The sequence below is a fragment of the Bufo gargarizans genome, chromosome 6, assembly GCF_014858855.1.
Source record: "Bufo gargarizans isolate SCDJY-AF-19 chromosome 6, ASM1485885v1, whole genome shotgun sequence".
Lineage (NCBI taxonomy): Eukaryota > Metazoa > Chordata > Amphibia > Anura > Bufonidae > Bufo > Bufo gargarizans.
This window is the reverse complement of record NC_058085.1, coordinates 49,877,840-49,897,991: the sequence shown is the minus strand read 5'-3', so window position 1 is coordinate 49,897,991 and position 20,152 is coordinate 49,877,840. Positions and strand designations below refer to the sequence as shown.

Below are 20,152 nucleotides of genomic sequence, written 5' to 3'. Positions count from 1 at the left end.
CTGCTTATTATATAGTGTGCCATAACCAACCACTTCCATGAACTGTGCTTGCTGCTGATGCCTGCTTATTATATAGTGTGCCATAACCAACCACTTCCATGAACTGTGCTTGCTGCTGATGCCTGCTTATTATATAGTGTGCCATAACCAACCACTTCCATGAACTGTGCCTGCTGCTGATGCCTGCTTATTATATAGTGTGCCATAACCAACCACTTCCATGAACTGCGCTTGCTGCTGATGCCTGCTTATTATATAGTGTGCCATAACCAACCACTTCCATGAACTGTGCTTGCTGCTGATGCCTGCTTATTATATAGTGTGCCATAACCAACCACTTCCATGAACTGCGCTTGCTGCTGATGCCTGCTTATTATATAGTGTGCCATAACCAACCACTTCCATGAACTGTGCCTGCTGCCTGCTTATTATATAGTGTGCCATAACCAACCACTTCCATGAACTGTGCCTGTTGCTGCCTGCTTATTATATAGTGTGCCATAACCAACCACTTCCATGAACTGTGCCTGTTGCTGCCTGCTTATTATATAGTGTGCCATAACCAACCACTTCCATGAACTGTGCTTGCTGCTGATGTTTCAACCCCCATGAACTTTTATTTTGAAACATAGTGTGTGTTGGCGTGAACGTGAGAAATCCAGCTTTCTTAGATTCCTGAAAACCACATGTGACTAGTTAAAGGGGTTGTGTGGGCTACAGATATTGATAACTTGTCCTCTGGATTGGTGGCAGTCCGTTTACCTGATGCCCCCCACTGATCAACTATTTTGGGCATACAGTAAATGGGACTGGAAGCCAAAGGCTCTGTATATGGTGTAGTGGCCAGACCATGCCGCTCAGCTCCATCCACCTGCACATGTATGGAGTCTTCTGCGTCCACTCCGACCACTGTATAGTTTCTGGTGGCGCTGCTGTTCAAAACATCTGATCGTGTGGGGACCATCACCGATCTGATTCTGATGACCAACCCTGAGGATACTTCATCAATATCTGTAGCCTGGACAATCCCTTTAATGCTGGCAGTGGCGAATGTATACACTAGGCATAAATTCCCACAACAAGTTGTATTGACGCATATGTTGGTTGTCACCCAGCTTTTCTAGAAACAGATACCATGTAATACAGCATCTTCCTGTAAACCTGCGTTCGCTCCTAGTATAAATTCACACGACGATGTTTCAGAGACGACTATACCTGATAGTACTTGTTTGCCGCCATTCTCCATTAGGTCTCTGTGGCTGCGCAGAGCCCGAGTCATGATCTTATTTGGCTTTCTCGCTGTGAGCCGTGCTGCTCTGTTTCCATGATGAAAGGAGTCAAAGCCTGCGAGCGAAACAATGAAAAGTTCTCCCGCCTGATAGCGAGCTAGCGCTGTGGTGGGCAGCAGCGCCATCTAAAGGCTGCAGGGGAATTACACATCTGTGTCCATTCAATAAGGATATGACCAGTGTTAGAGCATTTAGTCTACACATACACATTAGGCCCCTTTTACACACAACTGTGTCCGTTTTCTTGTCCGCAAATTGAGGATCTGCAAAATACAGATGCGTTCTGCGCGTCGTCTGTATTTTATTTGTGGACCCATTGTTTTCAATGGATTTGTGGTCCGCATTTTGCAGGACAGACATTCAGATGCTGAAAGCGCATCGATGATTCGTGTGCTTCCCACATCCGTGCGTCCATTTCACAGAAAGATAGAACATGGCCTATACTTGGCCGCAAAAGTAGGTCCACGGACCCATTGAAGTCATCCGTATTTTGCAGATCGCAAAATGGATATGGTGGTGTGCATGGGGCCTTCGATGGAGGCTGGAAATCTCCTATATGTTTCTGTTATGCTTGATGGGATCCTCTGGGTTTGGCAGCTATAGTTCTGGTTATTTTACTGGGAAAACACCAGCGGTCACCAGTCAGTCCATCTCAATTTTTTACTGGGATTATTTAGGCAAGGTTGTTTGATGGAGCCCACTGACATGAAGCCTGGTAGCCAGCCCCGGATGATAAGCTAATTATGGACAAGGTGACCAAATGTGACAACACAGGGTGAAGGAAGCCACACATGACACCCAATCAAATCAGTGTGTGGTATATGTGTTGCCCGATCTCACTGGGTCTTCTAGAACTGTTTTACCTGTTTTCAGGATTTCCTTAAGAATTGAGCAGGTGATATAATTAGTGTCATTAGTGCATCAGGACTTACCACAGGTATTCATTCTGTGGGATATTCTTATGCAGTGGGAAATTGTAGAGAACTGCAGCTCTGCAGCCATCACGCTGCAGTTGTGTTGCTACTCTGGCGAGATGGCCGTCTCACATTGGATTGTATTATTGGATTGCAGGACATTAGATCTTGATTGCTAATTTTCCAGGCCACAAAGTACAATGGGTGAATCAGCTCACCGATGATTATCTCCTGTTTGCTGGTGGTGCCATGCCCTGAGTATCCTAACGGAAGGTGCATCCCGATCTGATTAACCAATTGTCACCCCTTAGATTGGCAGGACTGACCCTAATCAAGACTCATTAACCATGTGTCTCAGCCATTTATAAAAGCCAGGACTGGGGTGGCCTGTGTCATGATGACGAGGTGGCCCACATCTCTTCCGCTGTCAGGTCTACAATGTATGTGGCATGGCAGGCCTACTGCACAGCCAGCAAGTGCCCCAGCCTTAAGGACTGATTGTGCATTAAAGGGGTATTCGGGTAGATAAAGTTATAACTATCAGATCGGTGGGACTCCGTACCCCCTGCAGGCCCCTTGCTGATCCCTTAAAATGAGTACAGCGCTCAGCTATCTCCGGAACTCCCTTAGAAATAAGTCATACACCGCTCCAGTCAATGATTGGCTTCAGCAGTGACAGTCTGCTTGTGACCACATCACTGCAGAAGCCATGTTATTGGCTGCAGAGGCGCATGTGACCATGCCCAGGTGAAAACAGCGGACGATGGAGGACCGGAGCTCTTCTGTTTCAGGGGCCATGCTGCAGGAATTTGTTTAAAAAAAATAGGAAATCCCTTTAAGGCCCTAATACACGCAGGGGTGCACCTAGCCTTTCTGCTGCCTTAAGCGAAAACTGAAACGGCCCCCCCTCCCATGTCAATTTCTTAACCTAACCGCTTTGCGCTCATTGCCCATGGCTATTCTGCTGCCCCCTCTGGTGCTGCCTGAGGCGGTCGCCTCACCTGGCCTCATTGGTGGTGCACCCCTGAATACATGGCACGATATTCGGGACAATAACTGGGAACCAGTGTCCAGAGGAACGCTCATTCCTGATATCTGGCCGCTATAATCGTGCTGCCGATCAGCTGATAAACTAGAAATCACTGATTTGCACATTTTATCAGGATGGAAGACGTACAATTATCGTCAGAGCATCTCTCTGTGTAATCCGGAATGGGTTACTGATAATCAATAGAACTGAATGACTGCGTTAGTGATCATTCCTCCCCATGCACTGGGTCCGCATCAGCAGCACGGAGTTCGCGCGGCAGGTGAATGTGTATTGCAATACAGGCACCACGACCATACTGTCGTGTGAATGAACCCTATTAAAGAGCTGGCTCTGCTACATCGTTACCATGTATTTACCGTAATCGGTCGCTTGTTATGACACCTATGGGTCAATCAGTCATACAACACATACCTTATGGCAAATCTGCCGCCTAAAGGAATCATGTAAAAAAAAAAGTCACAATGTAAAGGTAGAAAAAAAATCCTATTTTTCTGTCATTTTGTCAAAGAAATGGATCCCTGTAGTCTTAAAAGGCATAGAAAGCCACTTACAAAGGAGAATTATAGAGGTCACCGTGTGTTTGTGAGTCTCTAATTTCACACACATTATGTATGTGCTCTGGGCCCTTTATGCTTCAGGTTGATTGAATTTCATCCTCCGCTTCCATATCAATTTTTTTTTTAAGCCGGTCCCTTGGTGCGATTGGTTCAGGCTCCCTCCAGCTCTTCATCAAAGGCCGGGATACTGAGGTGTGAGTGTTAATAAGAGATTCACTGAAATAGACCATCAAGAGGAGGAAAAAAAAATCACTTATACCTTGTGTATCCAGGAGACTGCGGGGATGAACCGAGACGCACAGCTAGCAAGTAGATGTCCCTTCTAGCAGGAAGGGGGCCGCCGTGTGGGTGGCAACGGCCTTGTCCGTCCTATACATGTTCTGCAATGCAGTGGGTGCTCGATGGGAGCATCAAGATGTTAGCAAATCCTGCAGGGGGCACAGGGTTTATTCTCCTGCATCACTCCTATCTTTGGCTGGAGGCTAGCTGGGGTGGCACTTAGCAAAGGGGACAAGGCTTAAAGGGGTTTGTCCCATGAAAAATATTCTAGATTTTTCAAACCAGCATCTGGATCAGAATAATTTTGCAATTGCACAGAATAAAAAAAATTGAGTTAGTCAATGAAATCTGTCTGTATAGCGCCACCTGCTGTTTTCTCTTTTTCTAATTTCTCTGTCCTGCTCACTGAGATGGAAGCACATGCTCAGTGCCATCCTTCAGCTGCTACCAGCTGCAGTAGAAAGGACACGCCCGCTAAGCTGCCAGCTTGAAATAAATCTAGCACAGTAATTGGAGCAATGAGTGAGGAGATCTCTGGATCCATGTGAGGTACAGGGCTGGTTCTAGCTTTGTTAGAAAGAGATTGCCCTGTACTAGATGATGTCTGATTTTCATTTTTTACATTAATCATGGGATATCCCCATTCAAGTGGAATGTTCTGATTTACTGACTTTGTATAGTATTGTTTGGATGTCAGGGTTAACATCTTAAAGCAATACCCTTAGATTGCCAAGAGATGGACCTGGGTCTGCCCCACAAAAAATATTCAGCATTTTTTTGAACCAGCATCCGAATCGCAATACTCTTGTAATTGCATGTCTATTGTAGCCCCTGAGCAATTCTATAAAATGTTTCTGTATGGCTCCACCTGCTGTTTGTTATTTTTCTTATTTCTCTGTCCAACTCGCTGAGGTGGACACACACGCTCAGTTCCATCCTTCAACTGCCTGCTGAGCTGTGATAGGGAGAGAACTGCAGCAGAAAGGACATGCCCCCTGAGCTGCAGCAGAAAGGACAGACCACCGGAGAAAGGACACGCCCCTTGAGCTCTCAGCTTGATATAAATCTAGCAGAGCAATGAATGAGGAGATCTCTGGATCCATGTGAGGTACAGGGCTGGTTCTAGCTTTGTTAGAAAGAGATTGCCATGGACTATATGATGTCTTTTTTTCTTTTTTTACATTAATCATGGGATAACCCCTTTAATAAACCCAGCTGCAGCCAGTTGTCTTGCAGCCAGACATAGGACAGTGAGGAGGAGGAGAAGGGCATGAATAATCTTCTTGGACACATAGAATATATATTTCTTAGTTTTAATTGTAATATGAGACAAATACTAGGATGTGCTGGGATATCTTTTGTGCATTTTCAATAATTAGTGTTTCTATAAGTCAAGGCCTTTTGGCAATAGGATCTGTGTTTCATGTCAATGGAGCCAGACCTTTTGGCTTCTTTAGTCCCAGGGGGAGTGGGCAGCGCCTCCTTCTCTCCCCAATGTAAAAACACTGCCAATAGTGAAAACTGATTATTACAGTTTCTAAGTCATTCAATTGTAACTGCACAAATTCTGATGCACTGAGCTCCCCCTAGTGGTGGCTGCAGGCAGACAGCTTTGTAATAGCTGGGAAGCAGTAGATTTATCAATATATTTATGCCACTAGTGTGGAGTGTTTACATTGAGAAATATGGTGGTCAGAATGAGCGCCGTATTATGAAGCACCTGTTCCACAGTTTTGTACATAGAAGTTGGATAAAGTGGGTGAGGTGACTTTTTTATAACTTTTTTTTTTTTAATTAAAATTTCTTCTGCTTAAGGAAAAGAAAATGCTAATTCATCACTAATCTAGGGAGTTAGTCTTTGCATTCTAAATTGCCTGGGAGTTATTGAGTCACAAGACCTAGATCAGGGATCAGCAGCCTCCAGCACTTCAGCTGTTCAGAAACTACAACTCCCAGAATGCTTCATTCACTTCTGTGGGAGTTAGAACAGCCAAGCATGTTTGCATCCTGGGAGTTGTAGTTTCACAGCAGCTGGAGTGCTGAAGGTTGCTGATCCCTGACCTAGATAATAGGGTTTGGCAGGAGGACCCATAATAAGTTTTGCTATGGGGCCCAATGAGATCTGTGTACACCCATGGTCATAACCACAGTTGTGGGGTCTCATCTCAAATGTTATTACTGGGCATTTGTCGGGCTGTTAGAACAAAAATTCCTTCAAATTGTGAGTGTGACCTATTGGTGGACATGGACGTCATAGATGGAGTTTCAGAGCAGAGCGCCGGTGGCGCCAGCTCTGTTGGACGGCACTTGATATATATTATATTGATGGCCATTAATTTGAATCCCCTGCAGGGTAAATGTATAGCCAACAGCAATTTCTTCTGGCAAAATCAGGTATTTCTGAGTCAACCCCTTTAAATGGCCTTCTCGTGATCCTGACATTTGGAACCGTGATCTAATTTATCCCTGCAACTCTCTCCTTTCTTGGCAGGTCTTCTCCCTGAGCCCCTTCCCTTTCACTAGTAAATAAAAGGCATACTTCAATAAAGCTTTCTTTTGAAGTAGGACTGACAGCAGAGCAATATGTCTGCCAATAACAACATTTTCAGGCTGGTCGCAATATCTAAAAACGATCAATCTGACTTTGATGTGACATCAAGGAGTGCCAAAGCATCAAGGCATCCATGAGACTGTACACATCGGTCAGATGCTTAGACTAGTAGGAAGTAGGCTTTTGGAGTTCATGTCCTTGTTTTCAACCCCCTCTGATTCTGTATTGACAGAACCTACTGATAGACTTGAGTGACCTCAGATACTGGTTGAGGAAGATGGTGGATCACATAAGGCAATTATCTAGTAGTGTCAGAGAACTCCTCTTCCATTATTTTTTTTTATCAGATCGTCCACCCCCAACCACTTGCCTCAGTCAATGACCTGATCAGAGCGTTCCCTTGTTGGCAGTAGTTAGGATGGAAACTTTTGAGGACACACCTTATGGCTTTAGCTACAGTGGTTGAAGTAGGTTGTCGTTCTCAAGAACATTTAACCCGGCCAAGTATTTTAGATCGGTGTTGGCCAAATGCTCATTCAATGACCAGCTAGATCTCCTCACATACTCTGCTCGATTCGGCTGAGTGTGCATGTGCAAGTAGCTGGCCACATATATTAGGTGCACGTTGGCCAAACCCCTGATTTTGGCCGTACCAACCAATGATCTAGTGTATATGGAGATTTCCCAACTCTTCCTCAATGATCTTCTCACTGTGTGATAGTTTTTGGCCATCGCAAAATGATTCGATTCTCGCTGATCTTTCAGCATGCTTAAAAATTCATCAATTCATTCTCGTTCATCAAGCGCATATCTGAGCATGTAATAAGTCGTCACCTGCTTGTTAGAAGATCAAACTGTAGGTGTGATATAGTGTAACGAGTTTATAACGATCGAGTTACCAATTACTACAGCGACCATTGCTCTGTGTAATGTGAGCACTTTTGAATGCTAACGAGTTGCTAACTATTTGATTGTCAGTTGTCATTGGTACAAAATCTACTTGTCTAATACAGCCCTAAGACACTGATAGACACCTCTGGCAATGGATTATCTCCTCAAGAACATCTGTCATCGAGGGGAGAGGCAAATGTCATATACATTAGATGGGACCAGGAAGCACGACTTGGGTTGCCACAGGTTGCCTGAGATAGTTTTTTCTATACCTAGGTTGCCTCACTAGACCCCATTATGGACTCCTGGATACCTGATCTATTCCCTGACTCTGCCTCCTGCCTGACCTTTTGGACTTGACAAGATAGCCTGGTGTTGAATGCTGGCTACCCCTGGTTTTGCGTCTATAGTTCTGTCAGAATCAGTTTGGACTGTACTTTTAGTTATCTCGGCTTGGTACGTTTCTGTTTTTCGTCGTCCGATTTCGGTGCTATTCTGTCACTAGTCATTTGTTATTTGTCTACCTGCCTTCCCTGATTCGGACCCTGCACTTATTTAGGAAGGAACTGCCGTCCAGTTGTGGGCTGTCGTTCAGGGCGGATCGTGCAAATATGTAGGGACAGTGCTGGGCAGGAGTTCAGGGCTCATTGTTCCCTACCATGACAGTGAAGCATGGAACATCCCAATGAAATTTTTTTCTCTGGCTCGAGATGTCTATGAAGTGGTTGGAAAATCTGCATCTAATGTGTTAAGCCTTCCTTACACTTACAGAAGCTAGAGTGATTTGGTGATCTGGCAGCATAAGACAAGAAGATATCTCAGGAAGTCCATGCCAGTGAAATGTCCTCTCATTTACAGCTGCCCTGACTGTATAAGACACTGGATCTATAACTGATGGACAGTGACCATAAGAAAAAGCTTGCAGAACTTAAAGAACTTTGAAATTTTTGTTCTTCTGCAATATTTTTTCTTACGGAGACCTCATCTCCCCCCATCCCTCGCTTGAGAAGGGAAACTTTTCTTGTCTTTGAAGATGCATAAGAGATCTGCACTAACGTCAGGCATTCTTGTCGTCTTTCTTTTTGATGGTGCTCATTACCTCTGGAGATGTGTCAGGGTGCCGACTCCTGTCCCCTTGCGTTACTAGCCCGTTGCAGCTCGTGTTTTCTGCGGTAATTGTTATAGAAGGAAAACAAGTAATTAAAGAGGTATTTATGGTACAAGCAAATAAAGCGTATTGGTTGTGTCTGCAGGACCATTACCACGATGTCCCTTTAAAGGGGTTTTCTGCTACTTTTATACTGATGGCCTGTCCTGAGAACCTGATCCATAGAGGTCTGGCACACTGCACCTTCTGGAAGTCAGTCCAGTCAGAACTTCACATTCACTTCAATGGATGAAGTGTCAGACCCCTCCAATCAGGAATTAATGCCCCATATTGAGGACAGGACAGCAATATAAAAGTCTCAGAAAGCCCCTTTCTGGGGCAGTTCCACTTAGATTGTTAAATCCTTGAGCTGTTCTCTCTATCCATGTGCTTACTTTTATTTAGCTGTTTCCTCATTATATTTGGTTTTAATAAAGTATGGCCGCCATTACATGGAAACATAGGTGGCAAACCTTATCGAAGCTGTGATGGGACAAATTACTGGTCACAGGAAACCAGTTTCTCTGCCATCTCGATTAGTCCTATGGACTTTAAATGGAGGGAGAGCAAATATGATCAACCGCTGCTCCATCCAGTCCTCCAGTGAGGAGGATGGAGAGAGGGGCTGGGGACCCCCATTTTCATGATTTGTGGGAGTCACAGCAATGGATTTCTCCAGCATTAAAACAATTATCACGTATCCTGTGTACAGATGAGCGAATCAAATCCAACAAAGTATCCTGTGTAGAGATGAGCGAATCAAATCCAACAAAGTAGAATTCTATCCTAATTTCAGGATAAATTAGATTAGCTGCAAAGCCGAATTCCCTTGTGCTTTGTGGTAGTAAATAGATTTAACCTAAAATAGTGTAAAAGAAAAAAACTAAATCATACTTACCTCCTCCATTTGCTTGCAACGGGCCGGCCGCCGCCATCTTGATTGAAGATCTCGTCTGAAATCCCGTGCGTGATGATGTAGATCGCTCAAGATCTTCAAGCAAGCCTGTCGCGAGCAACTGGAGGCAGTAGGTATGATTAAAAAATTCAGCGAAGCAGCCAATTCAAATTTTCCAAAACTTCACTCATCTCTAATCCTGTGGATAGATGATAAATGCCAATTGTGGGACAATGCCTTTAAGCCTCGTCCGGACCCTGTATGGTACATGTAATCCATGTACCACCATATTGTGCCCCCCCCCCCCCCCCCCCAGTAGTACAGTATAGTACCCCATAGTTCCCTAATAAATTCTATGTAGTAGATGTAAATTTAGCTTTATTTTTTTGTCCTTAAAGGGTAAAGGGTAAAGGGAAGGGGGGGGGGGGGAGCTGGTAAATTAACTATTTAAAGCCCCTTGCAATGTTCTACATGTCAGCTCGCAGCCAAGTTACCAGAAAACTTTTCATCCGTAACCCAGGGAATTGAGCAAAATAGGTCAGCGTGCGGATAGTGCAAGTTCAGCAAGTAATCTGAGTTTATCCTCGGCACTACTCTCCCTTTTGGGTTTCAGCCTCGCCTGTTTATTAGTGAGGTTTAATAAGCTTATAGCTCCTGCCTGTAATCCCAGTTATCTCCCCAGGCCAATAACATAGGCACGCTGTGGGCTCCGTATCCCCGGCAGGCAGATAAGGAGGACTGCGCAGGTTTGGCGAGATCAAGTCTCTTGCTAATAATTAACCGGGACATCCTTGCTGCGACGCTTACGCAGGAGGAAGGACCCAACCGTGCGCCGTGTGTTATGTGCCTGCGATATGATCATTACTGTCAGTAAACAACCTGCAGGATGGCGTCTTGATGTTCTTCATCCTCTAAGTTACAATATAAAGGCCATCTCCAGCACAAATCAAGAAGTAACCTACATTCCCATCATTGTAATTAATTGGAAGGGCACCCTTGGATAGAAGATAGCACCTCGATGACTTTTAGCTGGTGCCTAGAAACAGGCCCAGCCCCCCAGCGGTGACCACTCTTTGTCTACATGCTGTTGTGGATATTCAGGGTGGTCATGTTTAATTCTCTAGTTCAATTCTGTTCAATTTCCCGGCTGGGAAATTTCCTGGTGGGCCGATGTCCAGATTGCCACCCAAGCCCTCCTCTTGGCCGCCAGCCAGGTACATAGTCTGGTTCTGCTGGGGCAGTATTCTGTGCTGCACTGTGGTATCTGGTTCTGCTGGTGCAGTTTTCTGTGCTGCACTGTGGTATCTAGTTCTGCTGGGGCAGCATTCTGTGCTGCACTGTGGTATCTGGTTCTGCTGGGGCAGCATTCTGTGCTGTACTGTGGTATCTAGTTCTGCTGGGGCAGCATTCTGTGCTGTGCTGTGGTATCTGGTTCTGCTGGGGCAGTATTCTGTGCTGCACTGTGGTATTTGGTTCTGCTGGGGCAGTATTCTGTGCTGCACTGTGGTATCTAGTTCTGCTGGGGCAGCATTCTGTGCTGCACTGTGGTATCTGGTTCTGCTGGGGCAGCATTCTGTGCTGTACTGTGGTATCTAGTTCTGCTGGGGCAGCATTCTGTGCTGCACTGTGGTATCTGGTTCTGCTGGGGCAGCATTCTGTGCTGTACTGTGGTATCTAGTTCTGCTGGGGCAGCATTCTGTGCTGTGCTGTGGTATCTGGTTCTGCTGGGGCAGTATTCTGTGCTGCACTGTGGTATTTGGTTCTGCTGGGGCAGTATTCTGTGCTGCACTGTGGTATCTAGTTCTGCTGGGGCAGCATTCTGTGCTGCACTGTGGTATCTGGTTCTGCTGGGGCAGCATTCTGTGCTGTACTGTGGTATCTAGTTCTGCTGGGGCAGCATTCTGTGCTGCACTGTGGTATCTGGTTCTGCTGGGGCAGCATTCTGTGCTGCACTGTGGTATCTGGTTCTGCTGGGGCGATATTCTGTGCTGCACTGTGGTATCTGGTTCTGCTGGGGCAGTAATCTGTGCTGCACTGTGGTATCTGGTTCTGCTGGGGCAGTATTCTGTGCTGCACTGTGGTATCTGGTTCTGCTGGGGCAGTATTCTGTGCTGCACTGTGGTATCTGGTTCTGCTGGTGCAGTATTCTGTGCTGCACTGTGGTATCTGGTTCTGCTGGTGCAGTATTCTGTGCTGCACTGTGGTATCTGGTTCTGCTGGGGCGATATTCTGTGCTGCACTGTGGTATTTGGTTCTGCTGGGCAGTATTCTGTGCTGCACTGTGGTATCTGGTTCTGCTGGGGCGATATTCTGTGCTGCACTTTGGTATTTGGTTCTGCTGGGGCAGTATTCTGTGCTGCACTGTTGGATCTGGTTCTGCTGGGGCGATATTCTGTGCTGCACTGTGGTATCTGGTTCTGCTGAGATGGTATTCTGTGCTACACTGTGGTATCTGGTTCTGCTGGGGCGATATTCTGTGCTGCACTTTGGTATTTGGTTCTGCTGGGGCAGTATTCTGTGCTGCACTGTGGGATCTGGTTCTGCTGGGGCGATATTCTGTGCTGCACTGTGGTATCTGGTTCTGCTGAGATGGTATTCTGTGCTACACTGTGGTATCTGGTTCTGCTGGGGCAGTATTCTGTGCTGCACTGTGGTATTTGGTTCTGCTGGGGCAGTATTCTGTGCTGCACTGTGGTATTTGGTTCTGCTGGGGCAGTATTCTGTGCTGCACTGTGGTATTTGGTTCTGCTGGGGCGGTATTCTGTGCTACACTGTGGTATTTGGTTCTGCTGAGGCAGTAGTTTGTGCTGTACTGTGGTATTTGGTTCTGCTGGGGCGGTATTCTGTGCTGCACTGTGGTATTTGGTTCTGCTGGGGCGGTATTCTGTGCTACACTGTGGTATTTGGTTCTGCTGAGGCAGTATTCTGTGCTGCACTGTGGTATCTGGTTCTGCTGGGGCAGTATTCTGGGCTGCACTGTGGTATTTGGTTCTGCTGGGGCGGTATTCTGTGCTACACTGTGGTATTTGGTTCTGCTGAGGCAGTAGTTTGTGCTGTACTGTGGTATCTGGTTCTGCTGGGGCAGTATTCTGGGCTGCACTGTGGTATTTGGTTCTGCTGGGGCGGTATTCTGTGCTACACTGTGGTATTTGGTTCTGCTGAGGCAGTAGTTTGTGCTGCACTGTGGTATCTGGTTCTGCTGGGGCAGTATTCTGGGCTGCACTGTGGTATTTGGTTCTGCTGGGGCGGTATTCTGTGCTACACTGTGGTATTTGGTTCTGCTGAGGCAGTAGTTTGTGCTGTACTGTGGTATTGCTGACCCACGCCTACTTCTGTTGCCCCGTCCTGCCCTGAACTTCTAGGAGGCAGTGGCCTGTCTACTTATATGATTTTATTAGTGAGGACAGAATTGCATGCAATATACGGGTAGGAAGTGGGGGAAAAGGGTGAGGTCACAGATATGATAAGGTGATGTGTCCACAGCAGCACATAGTATTTCAAGGGTATAATGTGTTGATCTTGTTGGGAGCAATAACCTGTCCATTTATTTGACTAGGTCAGTGATATCAGGTCCCCATGGCACATTAAAGGGCCATTCACATGACCGTATTTTCGGTCTGTATCTGATCCACATTTTTTGTGGATCAGACGCGGACCTATTGATTTCAATGGGGCCACAAAAGATGCTGACAGCACACATCCGGATGTTCATGCCACGTTCCCGCACAAAAATAGAACATGTCCTATTCTTGTCCATTTTGCAGACAAGAATCGGCATTTCTAAGAAAAGGGCCAGGACATGCTGATATGCAAAATGTGGAATGCACACCCCAGGTATCCGTGTTTTGCGGATCTGCAATTTGTGGACCGCAAAACGTATACGATCAGGTGAATGCACCCTGATGTTGTGGTAAAGGAAAACTTTGAATGAAGCGAGTCCGGGTAGTGATGGGCGTGGGACTGGACAGCAGCAAGTTCTTGTGTACAGGAGGAGCCGAATTCCTGCCAAGCCGAAACTGTCTCGTTGAGATAAGAAATTGTTTGTTAGATTATAAGCCTTAACTAATGATCAAGGCTCCCAAACAGTCCTGGAGATTTATAGCGCAGTAATTAGTCTCTTCCCCTCATTATTTTTAATTGTACATTTCGATACGTCAGTGCTTTGTCTCTCCCCAGCGACATAATGTTGCGTGCACGGAGCTTTCTTAAGTGCGGCAAATAAAAGTCGCCAATTATTGCTGGAACACAGTGGCAGAGCTACTGTAACATCGACCCCCTCGTGCGAGCAACTTCTCAAAAAGTAGATCTCGCTCAGCCCCCTGGAGCCGCCCTCAGGCTCGCCATAAAAAGATGCTCATCTTCAGAAAGGAAATGAAGTTTTCCCATTCCCAAGCAGAAGCAGATTAGAAAGGCTGCATCCTCCCGTCTCTGGATTCAGGGACAACGGATATGTCGTGCGCCAGCCGACTGCGCTCCAGCAGCCTCCTGCGAAACGCAGCTGTGAAAAATGACAAGTGAGACTTCTGTGCGGGCAGCCGGGTGCTGGAACCACTCAATCCTGCCATCCTTGCCAGAATGAGACCCCCCCCCTCCAACCCCCCAAACACATACACACACTTGCTGCAGAAAAGGGAAAAAAAACAGATGGCTCCCGATACAATTAGGGCCAGTGCCAGAAACAGGCATTTTTGTGTTGCTTGAGAAGCAGAGCCTCGTGGGGGGGACGGTCAAATGATCACTTTAGTACGTTTCGATGCTTTGTTTTGCAGGAGGCAAGAATGCCATGGGGGGAAAGTAGAAAAATGTTGTTCTAAAGGACACTTAATCTAGGCTACAGGCCCATCTGGTTGAAGCGTGCGCCAGAGCGTTGCCTATTCCAACAAAATCCAGAATATTATTAGAATTGTCATTCTTTGTGAACTTCTCACTCGTCGTGAAAAAGCTTCACCGACTTATAAGGCCCTTAAGGATTCAGCTTCCAAAATCCAGAACCTCTACAGAGATGAGAGACAGAAGTAGAATTAGAAGCTTAAAGGCATTGTCCTAAAATGTTGACTCCCGGCACCCTCACCAGTCGGCTAATTGAAGAGGTTGAGGTGCTCCGGTGATCACTGCAGCCTCTGCATAGCTTACCAAGCACATCGCCATACATTATATAGTGGCTTTGCTTGGTATTGAAGCTCAGACCTATTCAATTTGAATGTGACCAATGAATGTGACATCAGTGGCCTAGGAAGTGGCACAGGAGCAACCTCTTAAAAACAGCTGATCGGTGGGGGTGACAGTAGTCAGACACCAACTGATCACCTGTTGATGACCTGAGGATTGGCCAGCCCAGCAGTATTAAAATCTTGGACAACCCATTTAAATGGAGTGTCCAATATTAGGAAAACATGGCCACAACTCTCCATGGGGTTTGTATGGTATTGTAGCCCCACTCTATTGATATAAAAAGGACAGGACATTTCCGAACATTTATGAGACGTTCTAACCGATGGGGCAGATTTCCATTGTCAGAACTGATTGTACTTCTTACCTTAGACATTACAGTTTTCATTAAAGGGGTATTCCAGCTACTATAAGTTATTTCCACCTGATAATTAGGGTATCTAACTGATCAATGGGAGTCCCAGAGAATCTCGAAAACAGAGGTCCTGTCCTAAAGGACTGTCAGGTTGAGCATGCGCCCTGCCACTCCATTCATTTTCTAATGGAGGAGCAGAGATGGCCAAGTATAGACCTCAGGCCCTGCACTAGACGATGGACCTAAAAGCGTTTCTTTAAGACTTCTAGCTATTGACTCTTGGATGAAAGGCGGTTCCAAACTTCAGAAGGTTATCATCTGCCTAAATTACCAAAATGTTAAGGAGCCCTGAAGTACATATCGCATTGATGAGCAAAACATTTGAGGACTGACCTACATTTTCAAAGGGCCACCACATTTGGATACACCCCAAATTTAGGCAAGTTCAGCTGTGAGACTTGTTGGGTAAAGCCATTTACTGTAGACTTTGCCCGAGAACCATAGCTTCTGGATTTATCTCATGGTGATGAGGTCCTACTGCCTCCATTAGATGCGATTCAAGGTCATGCTAATGTACTACAGGTCTTTTCCTGAAAAAGCTTTAGTCCCTTTCTTTCCAAAACATCTTTTTACGGTAATTTCTAATGTGGACAATAGTGTGCTCGTGCAGGAATAAACAACTGGGCCGTCTTTGTCCCTTCAGATTCCACAGTAAGCCTATGATAAGCCTGGAGCAGGTGATAAGCATTTTCCACTCATTGAAACGATATTATTTGCCTGAATTAGGAATTTTCCGGGTGATTTATCTTACACAAATATACAAAAATATCATGTGTTAGGTTGGCGAAACCTCCCGTTATATAACCCTGCTGTTCTCCGGTTCTCTTTGAGAGCCAAGGAGTTAATTGGCTTCAGGGTACAAATAGCTTTAACCTGGTCGTCAGGCGGTGTTATCTGTCAGCCATTAATTGCGCTTTCATGCAGAATACGATGTGACGGCAGACTATGGAACTGGATGCCACTTACTACGTTATGGGCAGGTGGCGGAACGTGTGGGATTAGGTAAAAACAATTCAGGATAAGAATCAGGGTGGGTGTTGCTGCTGATGCCGTCTGTTATAAGACCGACTCGTCTAGACTTCCGTTTTTCATGGACGTGTGCTGTCTGTATTTTCCACGCATTTTAAATGTGTCTGTTCACATTTCAGTATTTTTTTTACTGACCGTGGGTCAGTAAATAAAATCACAGAGACATGCACTACTTTGATCCGTGATGCAGACCAAGCACACCCATTAAAGTCTATGGGTCCGTGAAAATAACAGACACAACACAGATAGCATCCGTGGTGCATCCGTTTTTCACAGAAAACAGATAGAAAATGCTCTTGAAATTAATTTTCAGCTGAGCATTTTCAGGATGACACACAGAGGAGAAAAACGGACATAGGACATGCTCTATATTTTTTTCAAGGGCCATGGAACTACGGATGTGGACAGCACACAGTGTGCTGTCCGCATCTTTTGCAGCCTCATTGAAATGAATGGGTCCGCACCTGTTCCGCAAAATTGTAGAGTCGTGTGAATTACCCTTTTAGGTTAGTGTTACTAATTTATGGTTGCCTCCCTTGAAACTCAAAAAGTGTACATTTTTGTAATGAAAGATGGAATCTGATTGCTACTATGGGCAACAAAGCCAACTTTGATAAATCTCCCCTAAAGTGTTTCCATTCACTGAAAACGAGATCTCAAAGATCTTAAAGGGGCTATCTGAGGCTGGAAATAGCCCCCATAAGCCAGGGCTCCTCACACTGATTCTACTTACCTGGCTCCCCGCGCTGCTCCTTGCGTATGGGGGGCTATTTCCAGCCTCGAAAAACCCCATTAAAAATGGTGAGGAATTAAAACACAAGTATATTAGAGCCGTAGCCATTACCATTATAGGATTAAAAGGGTTGTCTAGGTGGTAAAAAATAGGTAAAAAAAAAAAAAAGATCAGAATGGCTTATAAACTTAAAGAGGACCTTTTACTACTGTACAAACTAAAAACGAACTAGATCAGTGGGCAGAGCGGCGCCCAGGGGTCCCCCTGCACTTACTAGTATGCCTGTGCGCCGCTCCGTTCGCCCGGTATAGGCTCCGGTGTCTGCGCTCCCTCTGGCTGATTTTTTGTAGGAGGCGTGTCCCTTGCTGCACTGCTGGCCAATCGCAGCGCACAGCTCATAGCCAGGCTATGAGCTGTGCGCTGCGATTGGCCAGCAGTGCAGCAAGGGACACGCCTCCTACAAAAAATCAGTCAGAGGGAGCGCAGACACCGGAGCCTATACCAGGCGAACGGAGCAGCGCCCAGGCATACTAGTAAGTGCAGGGGGACCCCTGGGCGCCGCTCTGCCCACTGATCTAGTTCGTTTTTAGTTTGTACAGTAGTGAAAGGTCCTCTTTAAAAGCTAAATTCCCTGGTTCGTTGCTGGTCTCCTGGTTCCTGTCAACACAGAAATGAACAGGCAAGCAGAGAATGGTGGAGAACTCAGGAATTGTCTCTACAGTATAGACTTTTAATAATTTTTTTAAGCCATTCTGACCTTTTTTGTAAAAAAAAAATATTAATGTCCAGAAGTTTTAAAGGGGATGTCCCGGATTTGAAAAACATGCCTGTTTAATTCCAAAAATGTCCACGCACTGCGCATGGTATTGGAGTGAATTGGGCTGAGCTGTGATACCACACACAACCTGTGGTGCCGTTTTTTGAAGAAGGCAGACATCTTTTTTCTTTATCACTGATCCCTTCAAAATGTTTCACTTTTTTCTTTCTTTAAATAACGGTACTCAAAAACAGAACGTGCAAGGAGAAAGGTAACATAAAATGTGATGTCAGTAAAGTGCACTAAACTTGGCGGTGTTTTTTGTTTTCCTTTTAGATACATGATCACCTCGCTGGACAGGACGCACGCTGGGCATTACCGCTGCATTGTCAGGAATCGGATGGGGGCGTTACTGCAGAGACAGACCGAGGTCCAGGTGGCCTGTAAGTTTATGCATTTTTATGATGTTACGCACAAGTCAGCATTTTTGTAAAATTGTCCATTTCTCGACTTTGCTTACCTCGGATATGATTGCAGTGTCCACTTAAAGTCGTTGTCCAGTTTCAGGAGGAAACCGCCTGAAGTAAAGAACAGGTAAGTACCTACCTCCCAGATCGCACTCTTCCAGTCCAATTCTCCCTAAGTTCCAGGCACAATTTTCCGGCTGCAGCAGTGAAGTCACATGAACAACGTGTGACCTCTGCAGCCAATCACTGGCCTTGTCAGGTGCAACGCTGAGGCCAGTGATAGGCTGCACGTGTTGTCGACGTGACGTCACCTTTGTAGCTTGGTAAATAGAGCCCAAACCAGTAAATCGAAAGCACAGGATCTGGCAGGTTGGTACTTACCTATACTTTATTTCAGACAGATCCTTCTGGTTCTCCGGCTCCCATCTAAATTTAAAGGGGTTATCCAGGGTGCCGTGGCCACTTCTGGGAGCATGTGTGTACATTGGGCACGTGTTCCTACCCTGTGGCGAGTGATTCAGACTCATGAATACACTGCGGGTTCTAACACTAGGCTAGGATCATGTGCCCAATATACAGCATGTGATCCCGGAAGTGGCCACCGCATGGGATTGCATTGCAACCCGGAACACCCCGTTAAGTCTGTGACTTCACCACTTGGCAATAAATGCAACAATGCAACAGCGCCCCCAATTTTTCCAGTAGGTTATCTAAATTCTCTTTTTATTTTTAAGGAAACTGTGTTGCTTTTGTTTGTGGGGTGGAGGTGCAATACCAGGGGCTGCCCTTAAACAAAAGTGGCCCTGTGTCTTGAAAGAACTCACTTTAAGTTTTAGACATTCCCTTGAAGTATCCACCAGAAATGGCGTACTTCCTAACATCATGGGAGTTGGTTTTGCTGAACGTTAACCTTCGATAATTCAGTGATAATGGCGTACCGTGGTTCTGTTTGGGAAGTAAATGTCTGTGTTAAGTGGGCACTGTATGGAAGAACTATGTGGCTGTGTATGGCAGTAGATACTGCAAATCTGGATAGGAAGTACATATGTATCTGCGCTTAAAGCATGTGGGCATCTGATCAAACCCATATGTGCTTGTTGGACATTCCATTCCAAAACCATGGGCATTAATATGACGTTGGGGCAGTTTTGGAGCTAGAACAGCCTCCACACTTCGAGGAAGATTCTGGATTGTGCCTGTGGGAATTTATATCCATTCAGCCATAAAGAACATTTGTGAGGTCCATCAACCACTGGAGGACTCACATCTGTCCGTCCCATAATTGGCATTTCAGTTCATTCCAAAGGTGTTCAATGGGATTGACATTAAGTCTCTCATGACCCATCTCTTTGTTGGTCATGGCCATGGTGGAGCAGAAAGAGCCTTCCTCTAACTGTTGCCACAGAAAACTGGAAATGACAATCGTATAAGATGTATTTATATGCTGTAATATTAACCCGTTCATGATATTGGGCGTACATGTACGTCCAATGCCAAGTCCTAAAACATGGCACCAGCTCAGAAGCTGAGCTAGGGCTGTAGCCGCCGTGTGTCTGCTGGAACGCGGAACTAATGTCTACAATCGGCAATAATGCCGATCATGAACATATAACCCCTTGGATGTCATGGTCATTTGCAACCATGGCATTTGAGGCGGCTTTCCCCAGTAGCGCTGCACTCCCAGGGCCCGAATGGCTCCCAGATGCTGAGATCGAGGGAGCCGTTCATTCCCTGTGGTAGCTGCGAGCCTGCTAGAGGCTATTAGCTTCACCAAGGCAAGGTCCCAGTGTGTCATGGCTCCATAGGAACACAGTAAATCTCCCATAGACTGCAATGCTAAATTATTGCAGTCTATGGGAGAAGCAATCAGATAATCGCTAGTTCCTAAGGGAGCATGAAAATAGTGAAAAAAGTTTTAAAAATACAAAAATATTCAAAATTCTAATCATTTTCTTTCCCCACATTAAAAATAAATTGCTAAAAAATATGAAGATAAAAAAATACCCAA

The 20,152-nt window shown here is 45.7% G+C and overlaps 1 protein-coding gene across 2 annotated transcripts in view; it reads left to right on the top strand.

The window, feature by feature from the left end:
- Positions 1-20,152, top strand: part of SDK2 (sidekick cell adhesion molecule 2) — a 601,666-nt gene that overhangs the window by 432,157 nt on the left and 149,357 nt on the right. For both annotated transcript variants that reach the window (XM_044299247.1, XM_044299246.1), the window contains exon 3: positions 18,014-18,120. In XM_044299247.1, the coding sequence (XP_044155182.1) occupies positions 18,014-18,120 (107 nt within the window). The remainder of the gene's footprint in view (positions 1-18,013; positions 18,121-20,152) is intronic.